Source organism: Sphaeramia orbicularis, unplaced genomic scaffold (assembly GCF_902148855.1).
Source record: "Sphaeramia orbicularis unplaced genomic scaffold, fSphaOr1.1, whole genome shotgun sequence".
NCBI lineage: Eukaryota > Metazoa > Chordata > Actinopteri > Kurtiformes > Apogonidae > Sphaeramia > Sphaeramia orbicularis.
Window position 1 is genome coordinate 328,445 of NW_021941454.1, and position 25,843 is coordinate 354,287.

Below are 25,843 nucleotides of genomic sequence, written 5' to 3' on the forward strand. Positions count from 1 at the left end.
CCAGTCGTCTTCTGGTCCCCACTCTACCTGGAAACATGGAGACTAAAGCAGCAGAGTCCTGTCTGGGATTGATTTGAATAGGAGCACAGAGAAGAAGAGAAAAGAGACGACTGAACTACAACTGAACTACAACTGAACTACAACTGAACTACAACTAAACTACAACTGAACTACAACTGAACTACAACTGAACTACAACTAAAACTAAGCATTTAGAAAAAAATGAAAACTAATAAACACTACAAACCTGCTCTAGAAACTAATTAAAACTAACTGAATTAGAGAAAAAAATAAAGTCAAAACTAAATAAAACTAAACTATTATGAAAAGTCCCCAACTATTAGAACCTTGGACGGGGGGGGGGGCAAGCACGTCTTCCTAACTGGATCACGACTGTTCACCCACAAACTGTTACCTTTCTATTTTTTTTTGTGTATGTGTATATTTATATACAACGTGACTGCCTAACCCTGCTGTTTTTCTTCACCTTTTTGTATTTTTTCTGAAAACACAATAAAAATTATTTGAGATTTAAAAACAGGTGGGAAAAAAATCGTAATTTATGAGAATAAAGTCTGATGTTTCCACCGTTAGTCCTACAGTCGAACACTTCCAGTCAGTTCCTCCTCCATAAAAAAGATCATTTTCTCCAAATCTGTTCATTTCTAACGACAAAACAAACCCAAACGTGTGCAAACTGTCTTCACAGTCCTTCGACTAATGCTAATGTCTTGTTGGTGGGCGAGGCTAATAGTCTCAGCATTTGGTGGGCGGGGCTAATTGTCTCAGTATTTGGTGGGCGGGGCTAATAGGCTCAGTATTTGGCCTTTGTGCGTAAACCCCAAATGAAAGTAGAACCTCACAGAATGTTCCAGTTCGACATTATCAGACCAGTGGGTACGACTGTATTCTGGTTTTATTCTGGTTTTATCCTGGAAATATGATGACATTATTCTCAAGGTTCAATTTATCTGTTATTGCATGTATATACAAGAAACAAAATCAGTACTCAGGACCAGAAATGTACATCGTGAAAATTCCTATAAAAACTAGTCCTATGTTAAAATAATGACAGTGAAACCTAACGATAAATAATGCGTAAATAATGGAAAATATCACTTGGTTCTTGTAAAATAATGACTCTTTTTGTATTCCACTTTATTCTCCTAAAATTACGGATTTTATCTCGATATTTTACGACTTTATTGTCGTAGTGACAGTGTTTTTATTTTCTTATGTGGCTCTGATACGCCATCGTAGATAAGAGACATGAAGGTAAACCCACCCTAAACACACACATCAGAAGAAAACACAGTGCACACACACTCACACACACACACACACACACACACACACACACACACACAGTGCCATCCTGTGGATGGAATCCTCTATAATTAGAACAGACATGTTCCACTTCCTGTTCAGACTGATGGAGGAAGTTCCACCTCACTAATCAATCTGCACACAATCAGCCCAGCTGTCAATCAAACACAGAGGGCTGGCTTATCAACGGCCGCCAGGGTGTGTGTGTGTGTGTGTGTGTGTGCGGCTGTGTGTGTGTCTGTGTGTTTGTGTAAATCTGTGTATGTGTGTGTCTGTGTGTGTCAGTGTGTATGTGTGTGTCTGTGTAAGCCTGTTTGTGTGTGCTTGTGTGTGTATCTGTGTGTCTGTGTGTGTGTATTTGTGTGTGTGTGTCTGTGTATGTGTGCGTCTATACGTGTGTTTGTGTGTGTGTGTGTCTGTGTGTTGTTGTTTACCAGTGTTTGTTTTCCAGTAAACACCGCTCAGACCAAAGTCGAGGCCTGTGGGATTCACACCGACGATCAAACTGTTTTCATCCGATGCACGGGAATAAACTAAGAAAACACAGCCCCGCAGACACACAGCAACACAACACACAGCAACACAACACAACACACAGCAACACAACACAGAGTTAATCACACCGACCGTTGAGACTCCAACTCATCACTGATGTGAGAACCAGGAAAGAACCAAAGAAGAACCGAAGGAACCAAAGAAGAACCAAAGAGGAACCAGAGGATCCAAAGAGGAACCAGAGGAACCATCTGAGGCACATTCACCACATCTGAACTGTCATCAGTTACCACGGCGACAAGGACAGGTCCCTGTGTAGGCGTGTTTCAGTGTTTAGTGAGTTCACCACAGTCACAGCGAGACGAGAACAGACAGAAACAGACGGTGACGAGGAGGAGGGAGGAGTTTAAAGCAGAACCAAAGCAGAGCAGTACCGGGTTCCACCACCAGGGGTTCCACCACTAGGGGTTCCACTCAGACGCTCCTCAGTAGAACATGAAGTGACTCCAGTCCAGTAGGTGGAGCTAATGCACCTCTGAACTGTTTTACCACTGAACAGGACAGAATGTCACATGACGCAGTGATGTCATCAGGTTTTCAGCTTCATCTAATTGGTTCAGTTTTAATTTTCTGTCACTTCCTGTTTTTGTTATTTTAGACACATTTAGTTCAGTTACTTTTTCTTTCATACTCATTATATTAATATTTCAGCTTTAATTTCTGCTTTCATCCATTTCAAGGTTCTTGCTTTTTATCCAAATATAAATTCCAGACTTTTTCAAAACTGATATTTTTTCCCCCAGACCTGGACTTGATCTACTTTCATGCTTGTGTTCCTACTGTTTTGGTTGAGATCGAACCTGATGTGTGTCGGAGAAAAGTTCTTTTTAATAAATGTATGAATGTATGAATGAATGAATAATTTGCAGCAAATTAGGTGAGATAAAAAAACAACAACTGGACAAACAAACTAAACCCTGATCCTAAATGAAAGCTCAGAGCATGTCCAGGTCCTGAAGCCCAAACCTGGGGTCTGAGGGGACAGTGTTAGTCCAGTTCCAGTCCATCTGAGTCGGTCTAAACCATAATTAACTGCCGGCCTGTTGGTTACAGTCGACGCTCGCTGTGATTCTATTCATAACCTCTCCATCAGATTTCCTCCCACGTCTCCTCTCATTCATATTCACGACGCTGATCTTCAAAAGGCAAAAAGGCCAGAACCGACGGAACAAGTTTCCCAGAGAAAAACAACAGAGAAAAGGCCTCATTTTCCAGTCAAGAGGCAGCGTTTTCTCATCTTCATTACAGTTAATTATTTCAGAGGGATGAGACTGAGCGGCGTGGGCCGGCGTTGGGATCAGATCCACTTAGATCTGTCACCGTTTGAGTCGGATTCTGCAGCCGACGACGAGGATTCAGCGACCTGAGCAGGTGGTTAACGTTAGACTAATACAGTCTGTGGAAAAAAACAGTCAATCAGTTTGGATGTGGTGAAGATGTACACTGATGAACAGTAAAAATAAAGGAAAATTCTCCTGAAATGCATTAAAATTTAAATAATCCTCAACTTTAATCTGAGCTTTAATGAACATCTACATGATCAGTGAATTAAACACAGAAAAATACATGATTTACACTGAAAAATGTAGAAGTCAGAGGATAATATATTCAGTTTTGATGTTGTGAATGATGCAAAGTAAAAATAATGGATAAAAATAATGGATAATTCACCTGAAATACATTAAAACTTAAACCTGCTTGGAAAATGTCAAACAATATGAGGGATTCATTAAATATATGATTAATATAAAAGGATTTGGCAGCAAATACATGATAATGGAATGGAATATAAGTTGGAGTATCATCAGCATTAAAGGGTAGTTTATTAATTTGTTATATTTGACTAAAAAACTTTTTCCTCAGTTTTCTCTGTTTTTGACATAATAACCCTCAACTTTAATCTGAGCTTTAATGAACATCTACATGATCAGTGAATTAAATATAGAAAATACATGATTTACAGTGAAAAATGTAAAATACGGAAGATTATATTAGAATAAATGGCGATAAATCAGTTAGAAAATGTTAACTACAGAGAAACATTGCCACTAAAGTATCCCTGGGTCTTTATGTGTTAATAAACCAGATAAATGTTGGTACCTGAACGCATCAGTGCAATGGCTTCTGTTCGATCCCTCATCTTCAGTTTGTTCTGCATTAAAACTTAAACCTGTTTAGAAAACGCCAAACAATATGAAGGGTTCATGAACACATAGAGACCTAGTGTTACTTTTTTGGGTTTTTTTTTCTATATTTAACTTTCCTGAGGTGATTTATCACAATTTATTCGGACGTAATCTTCTGTATTTTTTGATTGATTCTGATTTAGTGATTTATTCCGAAAATGCAATGAAATTTAACATATACGCGAACAAGCAAAACATGCATAATAATAAAAATATAAATATCAACAATCAGAACAATCTTAGACAGAAGAACAGCACAATAGTTCTATTTACATTTACCTGAAAAGGGGTGGGAAGAAGTGCAACGGATTTAATCCCACCCCGTCTCCCTTAAATATTATTAATAATATATATGTCCCTCTTCCTTTTGCATTACTCTTTTATATTTATTTGTATATTCACACACACACACACACACTCATTCATCCATATATACATACAAACGTACATATGTTTATACATATACACACAACATACAAGTACACATACACATACACATATAATCTTTTACCTATGCGTTTCTTAATTGTGCTGGCTAAATATAAATAAATAAATAAATAAGAAATAACTCAAAGAAATAAATACATAGATAAACAGTGAACATACGGTGACAATTAATAACCCTCATCCCTATATCTTGTGAAAAACATGTTTTTTGTGTTTTTTCAGTGAGCGTCAGGTATTTTCCAATATTTAATTCACTGATCCTGTAGATGTTCATTAAAGCTAAGATTAAAGTCGAGGGTTATTTTATAAAAATAGAGAAAACTGAAGAATAAATAACTTTTGTCAGTAAAATCTGTCATTAACTGAACATAAACCCAGTGCGTCCATCCACTGTCATTGATCCAACTCCATGGGTTTTACTGGTGAATCAATGTTGGAGAAGATGACCGTGTTTCCATGGTAACTATAGAGCCTCCAGCTGGGTCATATCTGATGACTATGAAAAGACAAAATTGTATTTTACACTAATTATTGACATGTATTGATAGGATTCATGGATCAGAAGTTACTAAACATGTTAGATCAGTTGAAGGTTTTGGTCATCACCGGCTGTTTGAGTCGTTATGGGTTAAATATATGATTAATACAAAGAGGAGCGAACACAAATAAATGATAGTGTAAAGGAATGTAAATGACAGGGTCATCAGCATAAAATGGTAGTTTTATTAATTAATGATATATTTGACTGAAAAAGTCACTTTTTCTTCAGCTTTCTGTGTTTTGATAAAATAACCTGTGAATTTACTCTGAGCATTAATGAACATCTACACGATCAGTGAATTAAATATAGAAAATACAGGATTTATATGAAGGTAGAGTTGTTTCTCTATTGTTTTAACCAAAAAATATTTTCAATTAAAAAAAAAACCTTTTCAAAGAAAAAAAGTGTTTAAATGTAAAAAAAATAAAATAAAATAAAAATATCTGAGATCCCAAAAATTGCATTTGAACACTTTTTTTCTTTGATTAAAAATGTTGGGGGTTTTTTGACTGAAAATATGTTTTTTTGATTGAAGTGATATTTTTTTGCGTTTGAATAATAAAGACACAAATATCCTACCCCTAATATGGCCCAAATACAAAACAGATGACTTCAATCAAAAAAGGCTTTTCAATCAAAGAAAAAACGGGTTCAAATGCAATTTTTTGGATCTCAAATATTCTTTTGCATTCCAACACATTTAATCTTTGATTGAATTTTTTTTTTTTTTTTTAATTGAAATGACTTTTTTTTTAATTGAAAACATTTTTTGTTAAAGCAGTAAAGAAACAAATGTACCTTTGCAGATTTAAACTGATGATAATGTTCTAATAAATGGCGTTAAATCTCTTAGGAATAGCTGAACTGTGTAGATGAATGTAAAACAGCAGTGGCTGAATGTCCAGATGAATGACGCCAGCGTTGGAACAGTTCAAATGTTCAAAAACGGGTTCAGTCTTTTTGGCGGAGGACGTCCAGGTCACGGTCTGACGTCCAATCACACACCTGAGTGGACACCAGACAGGACGAGTCAGGACGAGTCCAGCCGAGCGAAGCCAGACAAGATGAAAAATATTCAGAGGAAGAGGAGGAGACGGTGGGACGGACCGGATCTAACACCGAGGGTGAGGAGGTGAATGGAGGAGGTAAGAGGAGGTAAAAGGAGGTTAGAGGAGGAGGTAAGAGGAGGAGAACAGAGGAGGTCAGAGGAGGAGAACGGAGGAGGTCAGAGGAGGAGAACGGAGGAGGTCAGAGGAGGAGACAGTGGGATGGACCGGATCTCACACCAAGCGTGAGGAGGTCGGAGGAGATAAGAGGAGGTTAGAGGAGGAGAACAGAGGAGGTCAGAGGAGGAGAACGGAGGAGGTCAGAGGAGGAGAACGGAGGAGGTAAGAGGAGGAGACAGTGGGATGGACCGGATCTCACACCAAGCGTGAGGAGGTCGGAGGAGATAAGAGGAGGTTAGAGGAGGAGAACGGAGGAGGTTAGAGGGGGTTAAAGGTGGTTAGAGGTAGGAGGAGGTTAGAGGAGGTAAGAGAGAACGGAGCTGTCTGAACCTGAGTACGTCTGTCAGCGCCGTCAGAAACAGGAAACAACAACGAGAAAAACAGCGGCTGACGAATTCTGATCCAATATTCAACAGTCTGAGACGTTTGCAGACCAGATAAAGACCAGGAACCAGTGACCAGTTACAGACCAGAGACCAGGTACAGATCTGAGACCAGTTACAGACCTGAGACCAAGTACAGACCCGAGACCAGATACAGACCAGAGACCAGGTACAGATCTGAGACCAGTTACAGACCTGAGACCAAGTACAGACCCGAGACCAGATACAGACCAGAGACCAGGTACAGATCTGAGACCAGTTACAGACCTGAGACCAAGTACAGACCCGAGACCAGATACAGACCAGAGACCAGGTACAGATCTGAGACCAGTTACAGACCTGAGACCAAGTACAGACCCGAGACCAGATACAGACCAGAGACCAGGTACAGATCTGAGACCAGGTACAGACCAGAGACCAGGTACAGACCACAGACCAGGTACAGATCAGAGACCAGGTACAGATCTGAGACCAGTTCAGTGTTCTCTACACTGATCTAATATTCACCTGTATGCAGACGACACACCACTGTACGTCAGAGGGTTAAACAGGTCATTCCACAAAAACAGGAACAAAATCAGCTCAATTGGAAACAAAAAGATCTGGTTTTAGAATCAGTTCAGGTCCAGTTCAGGTCCAGTCCACACCGGGGCCTGATGGGTAAAGGCTTAAAAACCCGGGAATGTGTGGAATGTCTGAGCTTCATGGGAACAAACCTGCATCTGTTCAACACGTTCAACTCAGTCAGTGGTTCAATGTGAACATGAAGGAGGTTTAGCGTGTTCAGATTCACATACGTGTCCGTCTGATCGGATCAATCACACACCAATCAACACAACTTCAGCACAGAGACGACGTTTAGGATGGAAATTTAACGATTAGAGGGTAAACGCCTCGACAGCAGCGTCATCACGGGTTAACAACACGACACAGCTTTAATTATGCAGGATTAGAGTTCAACACAAACACACAATTAACAGGAATGAATAATGATCAACAATGAACAATTATCAACAATTAACAATGATCCTGGATTACCAGACTGTAAAAACAGGACGTTAAACTGAATAAAGAAAAATGACAATAAATCAGAGATGAAAACACACCTGTAACTCACACATTATTTTGTTTATTTTATTTACTTTAATCTAATATTGAAGCCAGTAAATGAATTATATATATGTAGATTAAAGACCACAAATATCTGCCAAGACACAAATAAATGAATAAACTGAACTGCGCAGACATGATGATGTCATATTTATCCTGCTACTTTTCAAATCAACATATATCAGGGTTCCTACAGGTTTGTACAAGTTAAATTTAAGACTTTTGAAGACACTTAGAACAGAATTTAACGTTTATTTCACGTCCATATTGGCAAAAAATTATGACTCCTAGAATTTAGGAGAATGTATTTATTTACTCTAAACTACCGTAAAGAACAAACACCACTAAATGAGTTCTGAGGTTTAATACAGATTAAATAATTGAATGAATTCTACTCATTTCCTGGTTTTCAGAGGTTCTCCTCCATCTGTAGACGACTGAAGGGAACATGAGGTTGGACCGTTCTACCAGAAGAACCCGTATGTTTGTGAAGAAAAAACACAACATCACACACCATATCTGAGTAGAACATCTACTGAGGACGTTCGAGCTTGTTCTGAGGCTCATGTTTTCTGAATCTGTTCATTTTTCATCAGATAATTTCCTCTAAACCTCATTTTCTGGGTCATTTCAGACTCATTTATTCCAGTGTCCTGATTATTATTGTTAAATAAACTGTGGTGATGGAACCACAGGACTAAACCACTGTGGTTCCGGTTTGATGTTTGGTGTTTTTGGGTCAGCGCTGCCCCCTGGTGGTTCCACTGAGCACTACACTACAGTCTGGATCTACTGGACCAAAGGCATGTGCTGATGATGTCATTATTCTGACGAAGTCGTCGTCCTTGTCACCGTCGGTTCTGTTCATCTGAGTCGACCCGTACGTGACCCACAGACCCTCAAAGTCCTGACCCGGTTTACAAAGTCCACCTCTGGATCGGATGGGGTTTTCAGAACTAATACGGTGATGATGTCAGTGTGTGAACCCTGGGATCTGGTCCACTGTGTGTGTGTGTGTGTGTGTGTGTGTGTGTGTGTGTGTGTGTGTGTTAGGGTCCATGCACATTTTTCAAGGTCAATTTCAAGCACTTTTAAGGGTCGTTTTCATCCTATCACTAGGATCAAATCCATATCTACATGAATACACAGACTCATGATTATTTTTTTTTCCACTTTCTATCACAATGATGTACATTATATTATACTATAAACATCTAAAATTATGTTGAATAATAACAAAAAGTTTAGAAATTAAAGGAAAAAAAGGGGAAACCGCTTGGTGTTCTTCAGACACATTCGTACTAAGACAAAGATGAAGATATAGATGTACCTGGAGTCGACCTGAGAACACCTGGAATGGACTTTTTGACATAAAGGTTTATTTTCCAAATGTATCACCTCTGTAAGTAGCTTTGGCTTAAGTTAATATTCACAATAAATACATAAATAAATAAATAAATCACAGAGTTAGAACAAAGAAAGCAGTCGGAGAGCGCAGACCTCCGCCAAGACAGATCTGCCCCCCCGCCCCCCCGATCACCACCAAAATTTAATCTTTTCTTCCTTGTGCCAGTATCAACATTTCCTGAAAATTTCATGAAAATCCATCCATAACTTTTTGAGTTATCTTGCTAACAAACAAACAAGCACGCACACATACAAACACACAAAGTGATCACAACACCTCCTGGTGGAGGGAATTACAAGCACTTCAACTGAAATTCAAGCACTTTTCAGACCTTAAAAACACATTGAAATTCAAACATTTTTAAGGATTTCAAGCACCTGTATGAACCCTGGTGTGTGTGTGTGTGTGTGTATTTTCCTATAATTAATTCACTGATCATGTAGCTGTTCATTAAAGCTCAAATTAAAGTTGATAGTTATTATATCAGGAAATAATCTGACATTTATTAAACATAGTCTGAGTCTCTAATAATTACAATCCCGTCTTTTCTCTACTCGACTCCATGTCATCATTTTCTGTGTAAATGTGCCTTTTTATCCATTTATTGAGAAGAGATTTGATCTATTTTCTGTGTCTTTAATATAGTTTCGTTTTAACACTAACATGTGCTCTTAGTGTTTTTAAGCATTAATATCATAAGTGTTTTAATTCTAACGTCGTCAGTAGGGCTGTGTATCGGCAAGAATCTGGTGATACGACACAAATCACAATATTAGGATCACGATACGATATATCATGATACTGTTAAAAAGGCAATTTTTTATTTGTTTCTTTTTTAAATGATTATTTCCTTGAAGAATTGAATTACAGCAGAAATCTGCACAAACACTAAACACATTTTTATTTGATCCCAACAGGATCTAATGTTCTATCACGAAATGTTCAAACTGTGTTCAAACTGAAATTCTGTTTTCCAGACATTCCAGTTTCAGATCCTGTTCAAATGTTCAGATTCTATTAGTTCACAACTAACATCAGAACAGGATTTGAGTTCAATCCAAACAAAGGAACTACCATCTGCCTCTCAGACAGTAAAAAGTGCTTTTAGGATGCTTCAAATAACCAATATTTAATAAAACAGTGTTAAATAATAATAAATAAGATATAAACAATAAAGAAGAACAAAAATGAACCTCCGCCATTTCTGCATTTGAATAAATACCTAAAAATATCCATACAGTACTTTTTAATATTGATACAGTATTGTGAAATAAAATATCACAATATATTGCAGAACTGATATTTTCTAACAGCCCTAGTCATCAGGGGTTCATTTCTGTAAATATCAGTGTTTACAGTTTATGGATTAAATCTGCTGGTGAAACAGATGAATAAATAAATGAAGATTGAACAGTCCTTCCACATGTAATATCCTGTACGTTCACCAGGGGTCAGCAGTGAGCCCCCACACACACACACACACACACACACACACACACACACACACACACACACCAGCAGCAGGATTCAGCTTCAGAACCACGTCAGAAACTCACCTAACCCCCTGCCCTCATTTTATTTATTCATTTATTTGTTTATTTTATTTTATTTATTCATTTAATTTTACTTTTCTTTTTTCTTTTGTTCAGACAAGCTATAGTTTTTAGATGTTACCTGCTAAAAACTACACTTTGTCTGAACAAAAGAAAAAAATAAAAGTATAATTACATTAACACAAGACAAAATGAACATCATTAGCCTCATTAATTTATTTATTTGTCAATTTGTATATATGTTTTCTCTCTCAATATGTATATAGTTAATGAAGTTAATAAAATACGTGCATGGAAGTGGTTCTACCCGGTTCTGGTACCAGGTGTTGGTGTTTTACTGACCAGGACCGGACCGGTTCTACCCAGTTCTGGTACCAGGTGTTGGTGTTGGTGTTTTACTGACCAGGCCGGTGAGTGACGGCGCCGACTGCCCCAGGGTCTGACTCCTCATCCGGATCAGGTTGTTTCCTTCTGGTCCGGCTGCAGATGTTCCTGGTCCTGGTCCCGGTCCTCCTGGTCCTCCAGGCGGACCCTGCCAGACCAGCTGACTCATCCCATGCAGACTACTGGACAGAGGCAGCAGCTGTTTACCTGCACAGCAACAACAACACAAACCCATCAACTGTTGGTTTGACTAGAGGAGGCACAGACCTGGACCTGGACCTGGACCACAGTCTGTTTCCTCTGGGATCAGATTTACAGTGATTTATTATCAGTGACTGTGACAGGATCCTCAGTGTTATTCAGTAAATATCAGGAATTAAACTCCTAAAACTCCTTTGTCCTTTTTATTAGTCAATTTATTATTATTATTATTATTATTATTATTATTATTATTATTTATACATTGCTGTTATTATTATTATTTATACATTGCTGTTACGACTACTATTACTATGATCACTTTATTATATTTTTATCCTGTGATGATTATATATACATATATATAATAATATATATTATATTAAAATATAACATACTTCTTTATTAAAAATTATTATTACTACTTTATTATTAACCAACTGCAAATTGGTTTATTTACATAAATCAGTAATTAATAAATACTGACTGGAAGATAAAGCATTAAGTGACTGAGTGATAGTGAGATTCAATGAAATTAAAAGGCTTTTACTGTATAAATCTGTAGTTTTACATTATGTGCTTTTATTTTGAAAGGCAGAAGTTTTAGTGGATGAAGTGACAGCGTTTACGTCAACTGAACGTGTCACAAACAAGAGGAAACAAGTAGAAACAGAAACACAGACGGAGCTGAAACTGGGTCTGATCCTACGGCTGAGAAACAGCTGAAGAAGAACCAGGAAACTACAGAACTACACACAGAAACGACAAAAAAAACAACACAAAAAATGACAACAACATAAAAAAACAACACAAACAACAGCAACAGCAACAGCAACACAAACAACATCAACAGCAACAACAACACAAACATACAGAAAAAGTACAAACAGATAAGAGAACGACGACAATAAAGCACATTTTCAAAAGGAACTAAGAACTGTAATAGTAGTATTAAGTACTCATAACGGTACTCAGTATTGTGAAGTACTCAAATGTAAGTATTTGTACTTGTACTCGGTCTGTAAAAAACTGGGACTGGTGCATCCCTAGTTACCAGAACATTTTAGAGTTGATTTTAAACTTATTTTATTTCCTTTTAAATATTTGAATGTCCTTGGCCCCTCCCACCTGTCTGACCTTAACTCATCTTATCTCTGTCTTATCTAATCTAATCTTATTGTATCTGTCTTATCTAATCTTATCTTATCTCTGTCTTATCTTAGCTCCGTCTTACCTTATCTTTATCTTATCTCTGTCTTTCTAATATCCTGGTGTGTTCTCGTCCACATGTATGTCAAGTGACCTGGCTGAGGGGCGTGGCCTCTGTCAGGTGACCTGGCTGAGGGGCGTGGCCTCCGTCCCTTACCTGTCATGGCCATGCTGCTGCGTCGCGCTCGGCTCTCGTCCTGACTCAGCTGTCGGTGCAGCTTGGATTTGGTGGCGGCGGTTGCCGAGGGCGACAGGTCAGGGTTACTCAGTTTCCTGAAGAGGAGAGGGGGCGGAGCCGAGAAGTCCTTCTGCAGAGAGGAGAAAAAGGAGGAGGAGGAGGGGGAGGAGGAGGGGGAGAAGGAGAATCATTAAAATCGGACACAGAACTGCTCATGATGGCTGAAGAGGAGCTGTCACCATGGCAACAGCTGTGGGGCTAATGACAGCGTTTGACTGACGCCTTAAAAACAGAGTTTTCCAGCTGATGATGAGGCTCCTGAGTGACAGGAAATAATGGGAACCAGGAGAAACTGGATCTGCCATGACTCAGCAGGAAGCCGCTTTAACCACTCAGGTTTAATATTCATTCAGAAAAAAAAAAAACAGACATTCTGCTGTTCCAGTTCAACAAATAACACAGGATGACAACTGTTAAGAAGTTTAAGAAAAAACTCAAACATGACACACCACACTGTCATCTGAACACACACACACATGCACACATACACACACACACATGCACACACACACACACACACACACACATGCACACACACACACATGCACACACACACACACACACACCTGTTGTTCTAACCGACATTTCAGATCCTGACTCATGATTCATTCTGTCAAATAATAAAGGAGACGTTGATCAGCCGAAGCCAAAACACACACACAGGACGGTAGCGTGGGCTTCACATCATTTTGGAAACAGTCGCTGTTGCTATGGAAACGCAGCCTGCCCAGGCTCGCCTCCCCCTCCCCCTCAAACATCTGGACGGAGCCATAAAAACACACTGATCTTCCAGATGTGTGTTCAGTGAAAGCTTCCGTTACTTTTCAACAGTAAAAGCTGAACCGCACCCACCTCCAAAAACTGTTAAAACACACAAAACCACACACACACACAAAACCACACATCCACATACAACCAAACACACACACAAAACCACACACACACACAAAACCACACACACACACACACAGTAACAGTATCCAGCAGCTGTAGATCAGACACATCCATCATCATTCACCTCTTTGTCTTATTCTAAACAAACAGACGTACGTTGGCTTCATATCAGTTCACAGAGGAACATGTCCTCCACATGTCCTCAAAGGCTCTGCTCAGATGCAGGTAAATGTGTCCCAAATCCGATTTTTTTGTGTCCATATGTGACCTGGATCTGATCTGTTACAGACAGTCTGAACAGCACTAATCTGACCCAGACCACTTTCATATGTGGTCCTAAATCTGACCCAGATCTGACATTTTCCAATGTGACTTCAGTCTGAACGTCATTTATCCAACCTTTACGTCACTGAAATGCCACAAACGTCACAATTCTGCGTCCTCCATGTTTCCTTCTGTAAACACAGTGTGTGTCTGCGTGGTCTCCTATTCCATCAGGACCTCTTTTGTACATGTGGGTCACTTCAGGACCTCTTTAGTGCATGTGGGTCACTTCAGGACCTCTTTAGTGCATGTGGGTCACTTCAGGACCTCTTTTGTGCATGTGGGTCACTTCAGGACCTCTTTAGTGCATGTGGGTCACTTCAGGACCTCTTTTGTGCATGTGGGTCACTTCAGGACCTCTTTTGTGCATGTGGGTCACTTCAGGACCTCTTTTGTACATGTGGGTCACTTCAGGACCTCTTTAGTGCATGCGGGTCACTTCAGGGTCACATTCAGTTCAGACTCAAAACTGATAGAAGTCGCATTTACTGTGTAATATGAACCAACACACAAAAAAAAAAAATCAGAAATCTGAATTGTGCATTAAGATCTGCTGTGTGAACGCAGTCTGAAGTGTCCTCAACGTGTCTTAAACATGTCCTCACAATGTGCTTAACGTGTCCTGAATGTGTCCCAAATGTGTCCTCAACGTGTCCTGAACTGGTCTTCATGTCAGACTGAGGTTCTGGAACATGGCGGGTCAGTCCTAAACCCATAAACCGTTTCCAGCTGCAGCTCATTGAAATCCCACTTAGAGTGAAAACCTGAAACCCAGATACTGAGTCTGGACCGAAGACAGGACCTGTGTTTTCACTGGACGTGGCTCCAACTTCCTGTCACTCAGAGTTCGGTTCGATGTGTGAATCTTTGAAGGATGAAGGGAAATGATCCTGCACGAGGTTCTGTTTTCCACTCATTCAACTGTTTCTGGTTCTGATCATGTTTATATCTAAGTCTGTTATTGAGGATGCATTCAGGGCACCACGTAAAGTATGGAATCTGCACCATGCGACCATTGAAACAGATGAAACGATGCATTTAAGTACACAATGTGAATCCAGAAATCTACCCTATTATTTTCCAGTGTGTGGATACGATGGTGACAGGTTGAACCCATGTTTTAGACCAGGTCTGTCAAACTCATGTTAGTTCAGGTCCACATTCAGAGTCATATGATCTAAAGTGGACCGGACTGATCCAGTAATACAAAGAACAGGATAAATAATGTCAACTACAAAGTTTTCTCTGTGTTTTTGAGTGAAAAAAAGTCAAATTCTGTAATGAAAATGTTTACATCTATGAACTGCACTTGAACATAACATGAACAAATACGAACACACTGAAAATTCTTCAGAAAAATAAATGCAATTTTAACAATTTCATGCCTCAGTTTATCATTTATACATGTTCATCACCACATACAGATCACAGTGGATCAACAAACACACAAAACATTTAATTACAGACAGAATATTGGTCCAATTACACATACTTCTATTAAGACACTTCAGGTTTTTCATATTTTTTGTGAAAGGCTAGTCTGTAAATGCAAACATTTTTGTGTAATTTTGCTTTTTTTTTTTTTTTTTTTTTTTTTTACACAAAAAGAAAAATTTGCAGTTCTCATTATTTATAAGTTATTATGAAACTGTTTAACTGGTCTGACCCACTTTAGATTGAACTGAACTAAAAGGATTTGAACATCCTTGATTGTTAATTTCTTCAGTGTAATTTTTGCATTTCACAAATTCATCCCAGGGGCCGGTTTGGACCCTTAGGCGGGCCACATTTGGCCCCCGGGACGTATGTTTGACACCTGTGGTTTAGACCAATGTTATTGTATTGTATTGTATTGTATTGTGTTCTATTCTATTCTATTCTAATAACAGGAGCATTAGTCAGAAGGACATATTTAAGCATACTTCATCCTTAAAGTCATGAATTATTTTTGTCAGAACACAAACGTGTCCGTTCCACTTAAACCTGAGGACCGGTTCTGTCACTGATGGAGACGGACGGAGCCTCAGAATGTAGATGACGTGAACAAACATGGAGGTGGAGGAGGTTTATGGATCCTGTGACAGATCACAGCTGTCAAACACACACACACACACACAAAACTGAGTTTAACAGCAGACAGTGAAGTAAACACACAGTCTGTTTACACTGAACGTCACACAATGGAACACACACACGTTCCTCTGTGTTACACACACACACACACACACACACACACACACACACACAGAACCATCCTGGTTCCGACCCAGTGGAACGTCTGCCTCTGGACCCTGATCAGAACAGAACTGTGACCTCTGACCCACGAGTCGAATCCAAAAAAGGACAAAGTATCTGCACCAACCACACAGCAGACAGTAAACGGTGCATTCACAGCAACCACGGAAACCGGAGCTTCAACCTGAGACTAATGCTGCCTTCAGGTGCTGTTGGGAAAAGGAGCTTTTCCACTTGTGAATTTGAAATTACGAGTACGATGTGTTCAAGTGCTTTTGTTATTTTTGTGAAATGGAAAATGTCTGACACACACAAACAGTTTTGGACAAGGTAATTCATCTGATCCAGCACCTTCTTTTTTCCCAAACTTTTATGGAAATTGGTACTAAAACATAAATAAATGAACAAAAATAAACTAAATACTCAACAAAAGGAACAAAACAGTCAAAATCACTGACAAAATTAATAAAATCATCCAAAAGGTATCAAAAACATCCAGAAAACTTATAACAATGAATAAAACATCAATAAAAGGATCAAAGTTGAGCTAAAACAGTTCAGTTTTGTCCATTTTGTTGTTTCTTATATTTATTTTTGTTCATTTTACTGATTTAGTTTGCTCATGGTTGTTTTATTCTATTTATGAATTTTATTAATATTTTGCATTTATTGTTAATTTTTTTGTGTGTTTTGCTTATTATGGTGTTTGTTTTCTTCATTTTTGTATATTTTTCATCTGCTACAGCATTGTTTTGTTAATTATATATGCTATGAGGGATGTAACGATTACCGTTATAACAATAAACCGCGGTAAAATTACCAAGGGTTAGTATTACCGTTTAAATTCTAATTCTCATGATAACTGTGTTTGATTACCGCACTTTTCTAGAGAAAATGCCTATGTAAAGATCTGCTTTTATGTCAAATATTTGAGTATAGTTTTAATTTAATACAATTTTGATTTAATATACCTAATATTTGGAACCAATATTCTCTTTTAAAGTCTTTGAAAAGGTTCATTAAGCATCTGTGTGTTATTTATGCAAGAAAGTATATACATTTTTCAAATCGGATTTTATATTTTTTGTGCTTTCTGGCCTTTTATGTTTTCATAGTAGGTTAAAGTGAAAAAAATAACACGCAGTTGATATAAATGAAGTGCTGAAAAAAAAAAACAGATCCCAAACATGGGTATAGTAAACATTTGTTTATATAGTATATAAAGGCAAAATCAAAAGGACTGAAAAACAGACAAAAAAGCCTTAGACCACTAATGGATAATATTTGAATGTTTCTGCAACAGAGGGGACATTGTGCCAATTATTTTATTTGTTTTTTTTGTTTTTTGGTTTTTTTTTTTCAAAATACAGCATAGTTAAATTATTTCAGTGTGTGTATTAGTATTTTTTTTAATACTGTGAGTGCAATTTCAACAATACCACGATAATAATGATAACCGTGATATTTTTGGTCATAATAACCGTGATATGAAATTTTCACATCGTTACATCCCTATATGCTATAAATGTGTAAAATCATCAGCTGACAGCAACAAAATGTTAATAAAACCTGTTTATCATCGGCTGTGAATGCCCCGTTGCTTTCCGCCATGTTGAAAAGGTCAAAGGTCACTTTCATCTCAGTTCTCCACTGAGAAAATATGACACGAGGGGGCGTTCAGGTGCAATTTTTGAGTTTGTAACTAGCATTTACCATAATTCCCACAGCATGTGAAGGCAGCATGAGACCCAGAGCAGAGCTGGGGTTGAACTTCACAGTTAACGTCAGGACGTTAAAGCTGAGCCGCCAACTGTCACACCGACACACTCACAACTGACTGTTCACACACTCACACCACACACACACATTTCACACACACACACAAACCCACAGTGAAGGCTTTGGACACACACACACACACACACACGTAAATACACACAAACCTGCTGAATTATCATTTATTCAGATTCATGTCAGACGGCGTCTCCTCTTCTACAGAAGTGTCTGTTGCCATAGTAACAGATGCTCCGCCGTTAACGGAAAACAGCTGTACATTAGTGGGTCTGAACAGAATGAACCCAAATACTAGAGGCATAAACTAAGACTAAAACTAAACAAAAAAAGCTGATATAATTAAAAATAAACCCTTTAAAGTCTTGATTGTCTCCTCAGATGGTTTTAGACGCATGAATAAAATATGAGGAAGAAACAGTCGAATAAGGAAAAGAATTAAACAATATACGAAAAAACTGGCGATAATGAACGTATTTAAAGTAACAGGCTATTAGTATTAGTATTATTATTATTACTATTATTATTATTACTTTATTATAATTATAATTAGTAGTTTTGCTATTATTAAACTATATATATATACACACATATACAGGGTGGGGAAGCCAAATGTACACTGAACGTTTAGTTGTTTTTTCTCAGCAGACACTACGTCAGTTGTTTTGAACCCAAACATATACTGATGTCATAATCATACCTAACACTATTATCCATACCTTTTCACAAACTTTTGCCCATATGAGTAATCAGGAAAGCAAACGTCAAAGAGTGTGTGATTTGCTGAATGCACTCGTCACACCAAAGGAGATTTCAGAAATAGTTGGAGTGTCCATAAAGACTGTTTCTAATGGAAAGAAGAGAATGACTATGAGCAAAACTATTACCAGAAAGTCTGGAAGATACTATTAAAGAAGAATGGGAGAAGTTGTCACCCCAATATTTGAGGAACACTTGCGCAAGTTTCAGGAAGCGTGTGAAGGCAGTTATTGAGAAAGAAGGAGGACACATAGAATAAAAACATTTTCTATTATGGACATTTTCTTGTGGCAAATAAATTCTCATGACTTTCAATAAACTAATTGGTCATACACTGTCTTTCAATCCCTGCCTCAAAATATTGTACATTTTGCTTCCCCACCCTGTACATACTGTCCACATTAAAATACAACATAAATACTTTTTTATTATTTATTATTTATTTCTACTAGTACTTTTTAATGTCCATTTGTCTGTTTTTTTCACTACTATTTTTAAAGCTATTGTTATTTTCTTTTCTTTTTCTGTTGTAATATTTCTCATATGTGTACGTAGAAATCACTAAAGTTCTATCTAATCTAATTTAATCTCATCTAATCATTTCACATAAAAAACCTTTTAAAACTTGCTCGGTGCGCCGCTGCAGTCTTCACATTAACACTGAAGCTGTTTTTATTGGGTTTTTTTTCTACATTAAAGCTTCATTAAACAGTAAAGGGTTAAAGCCAGACTTAAAGTTATTCTTTATTAAAACCAGGTCAGGTTTAACTCAGACCACGTTGGTTTTATTCATAAATGTAACTCTGTTCTTTAATTCCTTCAGTGTCAGTGTCGATGCAGAGTATTTTTAACACTGATCGTCTGTTCGTCGTCTCTGTGGACGTTCCACTGTGTCAACAGTTGAGGACATGTGACTGAGTTACGCAAAGACCGATCCAACACAGAGGAAGTAAAACCAGGTCTACCCCCCCCGAGTCCACCCCCCACCCCACACACACACACACACACACATGCACACACACACACACACACACAGTCCAACCCCCCCGTCTCCAGACCCAGGTCCACCTTCTGCAGCGTCCTGCAGAGACGCTCATCATGTCTGTCACCATGGAGACAAGAAGATACAGACACTGGACAGAGGATGGACAGAAGACAGACAGACTGATGGACTGAGGACAGACAGATGAACAGACAGACAGACAAACGAACAGATGGACAGATGTCAGTGGGACCTGCAGAACTGAGCTGGACCCTGTGGTGTCCTGTCCTGGTTCTGAGGACACAGACCCATGTCCTGTTGTTGTTGTTGTTGTTGTTGTTGTTTTGTGAGTGGAAGTGGGCGTGTCCTCTGACCACAACACACACACACATCTCCACATTCAGCACATATTCAGCATTTTTCTGTGCTGTGAAGACATGTTAGAACCAGACAACAGAACACGAGGAACCAGAAACCGACCGATCACAGCAAACAGACGGAACATGTGACAGAACACACAGAACAGAACCGACAGACGGAACACACAGAACGGAACAGAACCAATAAACAGACTTAGAATTGCATGTACTTTCAAGCACTGAAACTAAAATTCAAGCGTTTTTCAAAACACAAGATGGGGGGGTTTGAACTGAGCATGCTCAGATGTCTATGGAAAGAACCAGGTCCATTCTATCAGCAGGATTTGATAAGCTTTTTTATTGAGCAAACGGTTGAATTTTTCTGGATATTTAAACTAAACCCTACATTCAGACGCTCACCGCAGACACGTCAGGGGTTAAGGGTTAAATAAACTGTGGTGAGTTTGGACCAGTTTTACTGCGAATTAAACTGATGACATGTTATTTTCACATCCAATAAAAAGTAAATTAGTGCATCTGCAGTTTTTAATGTGGTTCACAAACTCAACAACAGTAGAACCAGCAGAAAAGACTGGTTCCAGCTGTGCAGATGTAGAACGTCAGACTGATGAGGCGTGAAGGAACAGGTCTGAGAACAACACGGTTCCACGGTGGAACCAGACTGGAATATACGAAGCTGCAGCCGCATGTTTGACATGCGTTATGTAAGCGCCAATTTAAATCAGATTCCCACTGAGAACAGACCTGAGGCCGTTTTGTCTGAGCAGAACCTGAACGTGTCGCAGCAGGAGGTGATGAGCTTGACCTTTGACCTGACAGAACGCCGTTACATCATCAGATTAATCACATGTGTGTGTATGTGTGCGCAGGATTACGTTGCTTCCTGTCTGAGGTTCTGTCTGTTCTGGATGTGGACACCAGGGCGTTAATCACAGTCCGTACATGCACTGATGTGCTCCAGCTGGGACGGAGCAAGGAACTCTGGGAAAAAAAAGTGAGGCCGAAGCAGAGAAGCGATTCAACAGATGGGGGAGGGGTTTAACGTCCTCAGCCGAACACACGAGAAGAAACAAAAACAGTAAAACTACACTGAACAAAAATATAAACGCCCCACTTTTGTTTTTGCTCCCATTTTTCATGAGCTGAACTCAAAGATCTAAAACTTTTTCTATGTACACAAAAGGCCTATTCCTCTCAAATATTGTTCATAAATTTGTCTAAATCTGTGTTAGTGAGCACTTCTCCTTTGTCCTTTGCTGAGATAATCCATCCACCTCACAGGTGTGGCAGATCCAGATGCTGATTAGACAGCAGGATTATTGCACAGGTGTGACTTAGGCTGGCCACAATAAAAGGCCACTCTAAAATGTGCACTTTTACTGTATTGGGTGGTCCAGGGGGGTCAGAAAACCAGTCAGTATTTGGTGTGACCACCATTTTCCTCGCACAGTCTTCTTCATAAATTCTCTGAAACAGCTTTGGAGATGGCTTATGGTAGAGAAATGAACATTCAATTCACAGGCAGAAGCTCTGCTGGAGATTCCTGAAGTCACATGACCAGTGCATATTCCCTCAAAACTTGTGACATCTGTGGTATTGTGCTGTGTGATAAAACTGCACATTTTAGAGTGGCCTTTTATTGTGGCCAGCCTAAGGCACACCTGTGCAAAAATCCTGCTGTCTAATCAGCATCTTGATCTGCCACAGCTGTGAGGTGGATGGATTATCTCAGCAAAGAAGAAGTGTTCACTAACACAAATTTAGACAGATTTGTGAACAATATTTGAGAGAAATAAACCTTGTGTGTACACAGAAAAAGTTTTAGATCTTTGAGTTCAGCTCATGAAAAATGGAGCAAAAACAAAAGTGGTGCGTTTATATTTTTGTTCAGTGTATGGTGAGAACACAGAGAACGGCAGGTTTGATGAGCTGAGGTCCAGCTCTGGTTCTGCTGGGCTGACACAGACTGGACCTACAGAACACACCGTTTCAGCACCGACAGTTCAGTCCAACAGAACCAAACTCTTCTCCTTAGTGACACTTTAAGTGGGTAAAGCAGGGGGGTCAAACATACGGCCCGTGGGCCAAAACCGGCCCGCCAAAGGGTCCAGTCTGTCCCTGTAAAACCTGACCCACTAAAAACCAGCCACAAAATTCACATTTTCTAGAAGTGAAATGTTGGTTTTTTTAGCCCTTTTAATATAATCCAAACAAAAAAAATCTGCCATATCATTTTGTTTATGTTATATATTTTGTGTATCACATTCAATATTAGCCATTTTTGGCAACTTTTCACTCACAACGTCAACTTTAGATACAAAAATAAATTTTACCGGTAACATTTTAGAAAATATAGAATATTTCAGGTAGTTTTTTTCTTTTTTCTTTTTTTTTTTACATAAAACTTTTTGCAGGCTTTTTATTTCCCTTGAATGGTGATATAATTTCAACACTTTTTTTTCATATTTTAAAATTGTCAACCCAAATAGCAAAATAAATGTTCTTCTTAACGTTTTGAAAATTACCAAAGACTTCCCTCCAAAATCTGTGTTGGATGATTTAACATTAGTGGTCATTTTGAAAAGGGAAAAAAAAAAAGCCTTTCCACCGCCTGCAGTGGGATGATACGGCAGCGTATTAGGACCACGTAAGAAAATAAAAACACTTGTCACTATGAGAATAAAGTCATAATATTTCGAGAATAAAGTCGTAATATAATGAGAATAAAGTTGTACTTTAAAAAAAGTCATTATTTAAAGAGACTAAAGTCATACTTTTATGAGATCAAAGTCGTAATATTTGGAAAATTCAACAGAGTTTTCGGTTTTACAGCAAATGCAACAAGTGAAGCAGTAACTTTCCCCTCTGTTGGAGTCCAAAACTCACAGTAGACTCCTCACAGTTTCTATAGAAACATCAAACCCTGTAGTTCTGGTGTTTCCACCGATAGTCCTGCAGACCAACACGGCAGCAGTTCCAGCTCAACAGAAGAGGCAATCTGCTCCAAATCAGTTCAGTTCTTATGACAAAAACCCAAACATGTGCGAACTCGCTTCAAAGTCCTTCACCTAATGCTAATGTGTTGATGGTGGGCGGGGCTAATAGTCTCAGTATTTGGTGGGCGGGGCTAATAGGTTCAGTATTTGGCCTTTGTGCATAAACCCCAAATGAAAGTAGAACCTCACAGAATCTTACAAGTTCTCCATTATTCAATGAGTGGGTACGACTTTATTCTCATTATATTATGACTTTATTCTGGAACTATTATGACTTTATTCTCATTAAATAAAGAGTTTTTGAAAACTATGACTTTATTCTCATTATATAATGACTTTATTCCTGAAATATTACGTCTTTATTCTTGTTAAATAATGAGTTTTTGAAAACTACAACTTTATTCTCGAAATATTACAATTTTATTCTTGTTAAATGAGTTTTGAAAAGCACGACTTTATTCTCATTATATAATGACTTTTTTCCCGAAATATTACAACTTTAGTCTTGTTAAATAATGAGGTTTTGAAAACTATGACTTTGTCATTATATTAGGACTTGATTCTCTAAAAAGAGTCTGGTTTTGACCAACTCTATATATAAAGTGTCATGAGATAACTTTTGTTGTGATCTGGCGCTATATAAATAAAATTTGATTGACTGAGTAATTTGATTGGTTTTCCCCTGTAAGTTGCTTTGGAAAAAAGTGTCTGCCAAATGCATAAACATAAATATTACAACTTTATTCTCGCAGTGACAGGTGTTTTTATTTCCTTATGTGACCCTAATACGCAGTCGTAGGATGAAAACTCACCAGGGGCTGAAACATGTATCAGATCAAATACAACAGGTTTAAAATGAAAGTATGGATGTTGTTGCTAAGATAAAGGTCTCAGAACCTGACGTAGCACATATGATACAAATGGTTTTCCAGGGTTAATGTGTTTTCTGGTTATATTTAAAGTGGTCCACAGTGGAATAAATCTACCGCTGCAGGTTTTCCAGGTTCCAGAATCCCATTACGGTTCATAAACAGAGAACAGTGGGTGGAACTAAACCTGTTCCACCATGTTTTCCTCAGACACATGTTCGGTGTCCCAGCAGAAAAACGACCCCAGCAGGTAGAAAGGTCACCAGGGGTTATCTGACACCAAACAGCCGGGGTCAAAGGTCACACCAACGGCAGGACAAAAACCCACTGACAAACCCAGGAGCTGAGGTCAGAGAACAGAAGCAGAAACACCAGTGGAGTGGAAACACCAGCAGAGGGACGAGAAAGGACGACACTGACGGGTATTATATTCACCACAGACGCACAGATTAAAGTTCTGCAGAAGAAACTGGATTTAAGTTAAAAATCTGAGTATTATTGGTTCTTTTCATTTTCAATTGAGAATCCACAATCGGAAAACGAAAAAATGACCCGTTATTTATTATTCATGTTCAAATCAAACGAGGAAAGAAGACAAGGAAAGGAGATAAAGAAAGGAGACGAGGAAAGGAGACAAGGAAAGGAGATGAGGAAAGATGAGGAAAGAAGACGAGGAAAGGAGACAAGGAAAGGAGACAAGGAGAGGAGATGAGAAAAGATGAGGAAAGGAGATAAAGAAAGGAGACAAGGAGAGGAGATGAGAAAAGATGAGGAAAGGAGATAAAAAGAGGAGACGAGGAAAGGAGATGAGGAAAGGAGACGAGGAAAAGAGATGAGGAAAGGAGATAAAGAAAGGAGACAAGGAGAGGAGATGAGAAAAGATGAGGAAAGGAGATAAAGAAAGGAGACAAGGAGAGGAGACGAGAAAAGATGAGGAAAGGAGATAAAGAAAGGAGACAAGGAGAGGAGACGAGAAAAGATGAGGAAAGGAGATAAAAAGAGGAGACGAGGAAAGGAGATGAGGAAAGGAGACGAGGAAAAGAGATGAGGAAAGGAGATAAAAAAAGGAGATGAGGAAAGGACATGAGAAAAGAAGATGAGGAAAGGAGATAAAAAAGGAGATGAGAAAAGGGGACAAGAAGAGGAGACGAGGATAGTGTGTTCAGTGAAGCCATGTGTGTTAAACGGTGAACATCAGGTCAGATTGTCAAACACATGGAGCGATGGGACCTTTAGAAGGTGGAGCTTTGACAGAAGTATCCAGAACAGGAGGATGAAACCTGCAGTGACTCATGAATAAATGATGAAGAACGATCGAAGCCCAGCGCTGTCGTCCTTCAGCCTGAGCACAGAAGGACAGAGGATGGGAGGGGCTTACATCAGCTGATCAGAGGAAGCTGAGGAAGGAATGAAATACTGACGGAGAGGACGCACAGGAAACCACTGAGAGTGTGTGTGTGTGTGTGTCTGTGGGTGTGTGTGTGTCTGTGGGTGTGTCTGTGGGTGTGTGTGTGTGTGTGTGTGTGTATGTGTGTGTGTCTGTGGGTGTGTGTGAGTGTGTGTATGTGTTCAGGTAGGTGGGGGTGTGTGTGTTCAGGTGTATCTGTGTGTGCACGTGTGTGCTCAGCTGTGTGTATGTGTGTGTGTGTGTGTGTGCTCTCAGGTGTGTGTGTGTGTGTTCGTGTACGTGTTCAGGCGTGTACGTGTGTGTTTTTGTGAGGGTATGTTCATGTGTGTGCATGTTCAGGTGTGTGTGTTCGTGTGTTCAGGTGTGTGTGTGTGTGTTTGTGAGTGTGTTTTCAAGTGTGTGTGTGTAAACACCTGGTGGTTGTGTTAAAACCACCGACAG

The 25,843-nt window shown here is 38.9% G+C and overlaps 1 protein-coding gene across 1 annotated transcript in view; it reads right to left on the minus strand.

Annotated features, from left to right (window-relative positions):
- The window catches only part of mast2 (microtubule associated serine/threonine kinase 2), a 152,830-nt gene that overhangs the window by 105,589 nt on the left and 21,398 nt on the right, over nt 1–25,843 (minus strand). Inside the window, 2 exon segments of the mRNA XM_030129476.1 lie at nt 11,139–11,326; nt 12,684–12,834. Coding sequence (XP_029985336.1) covers nt 11,139–11,326; nt 12,684–12,834 — 339 coding nt within the window.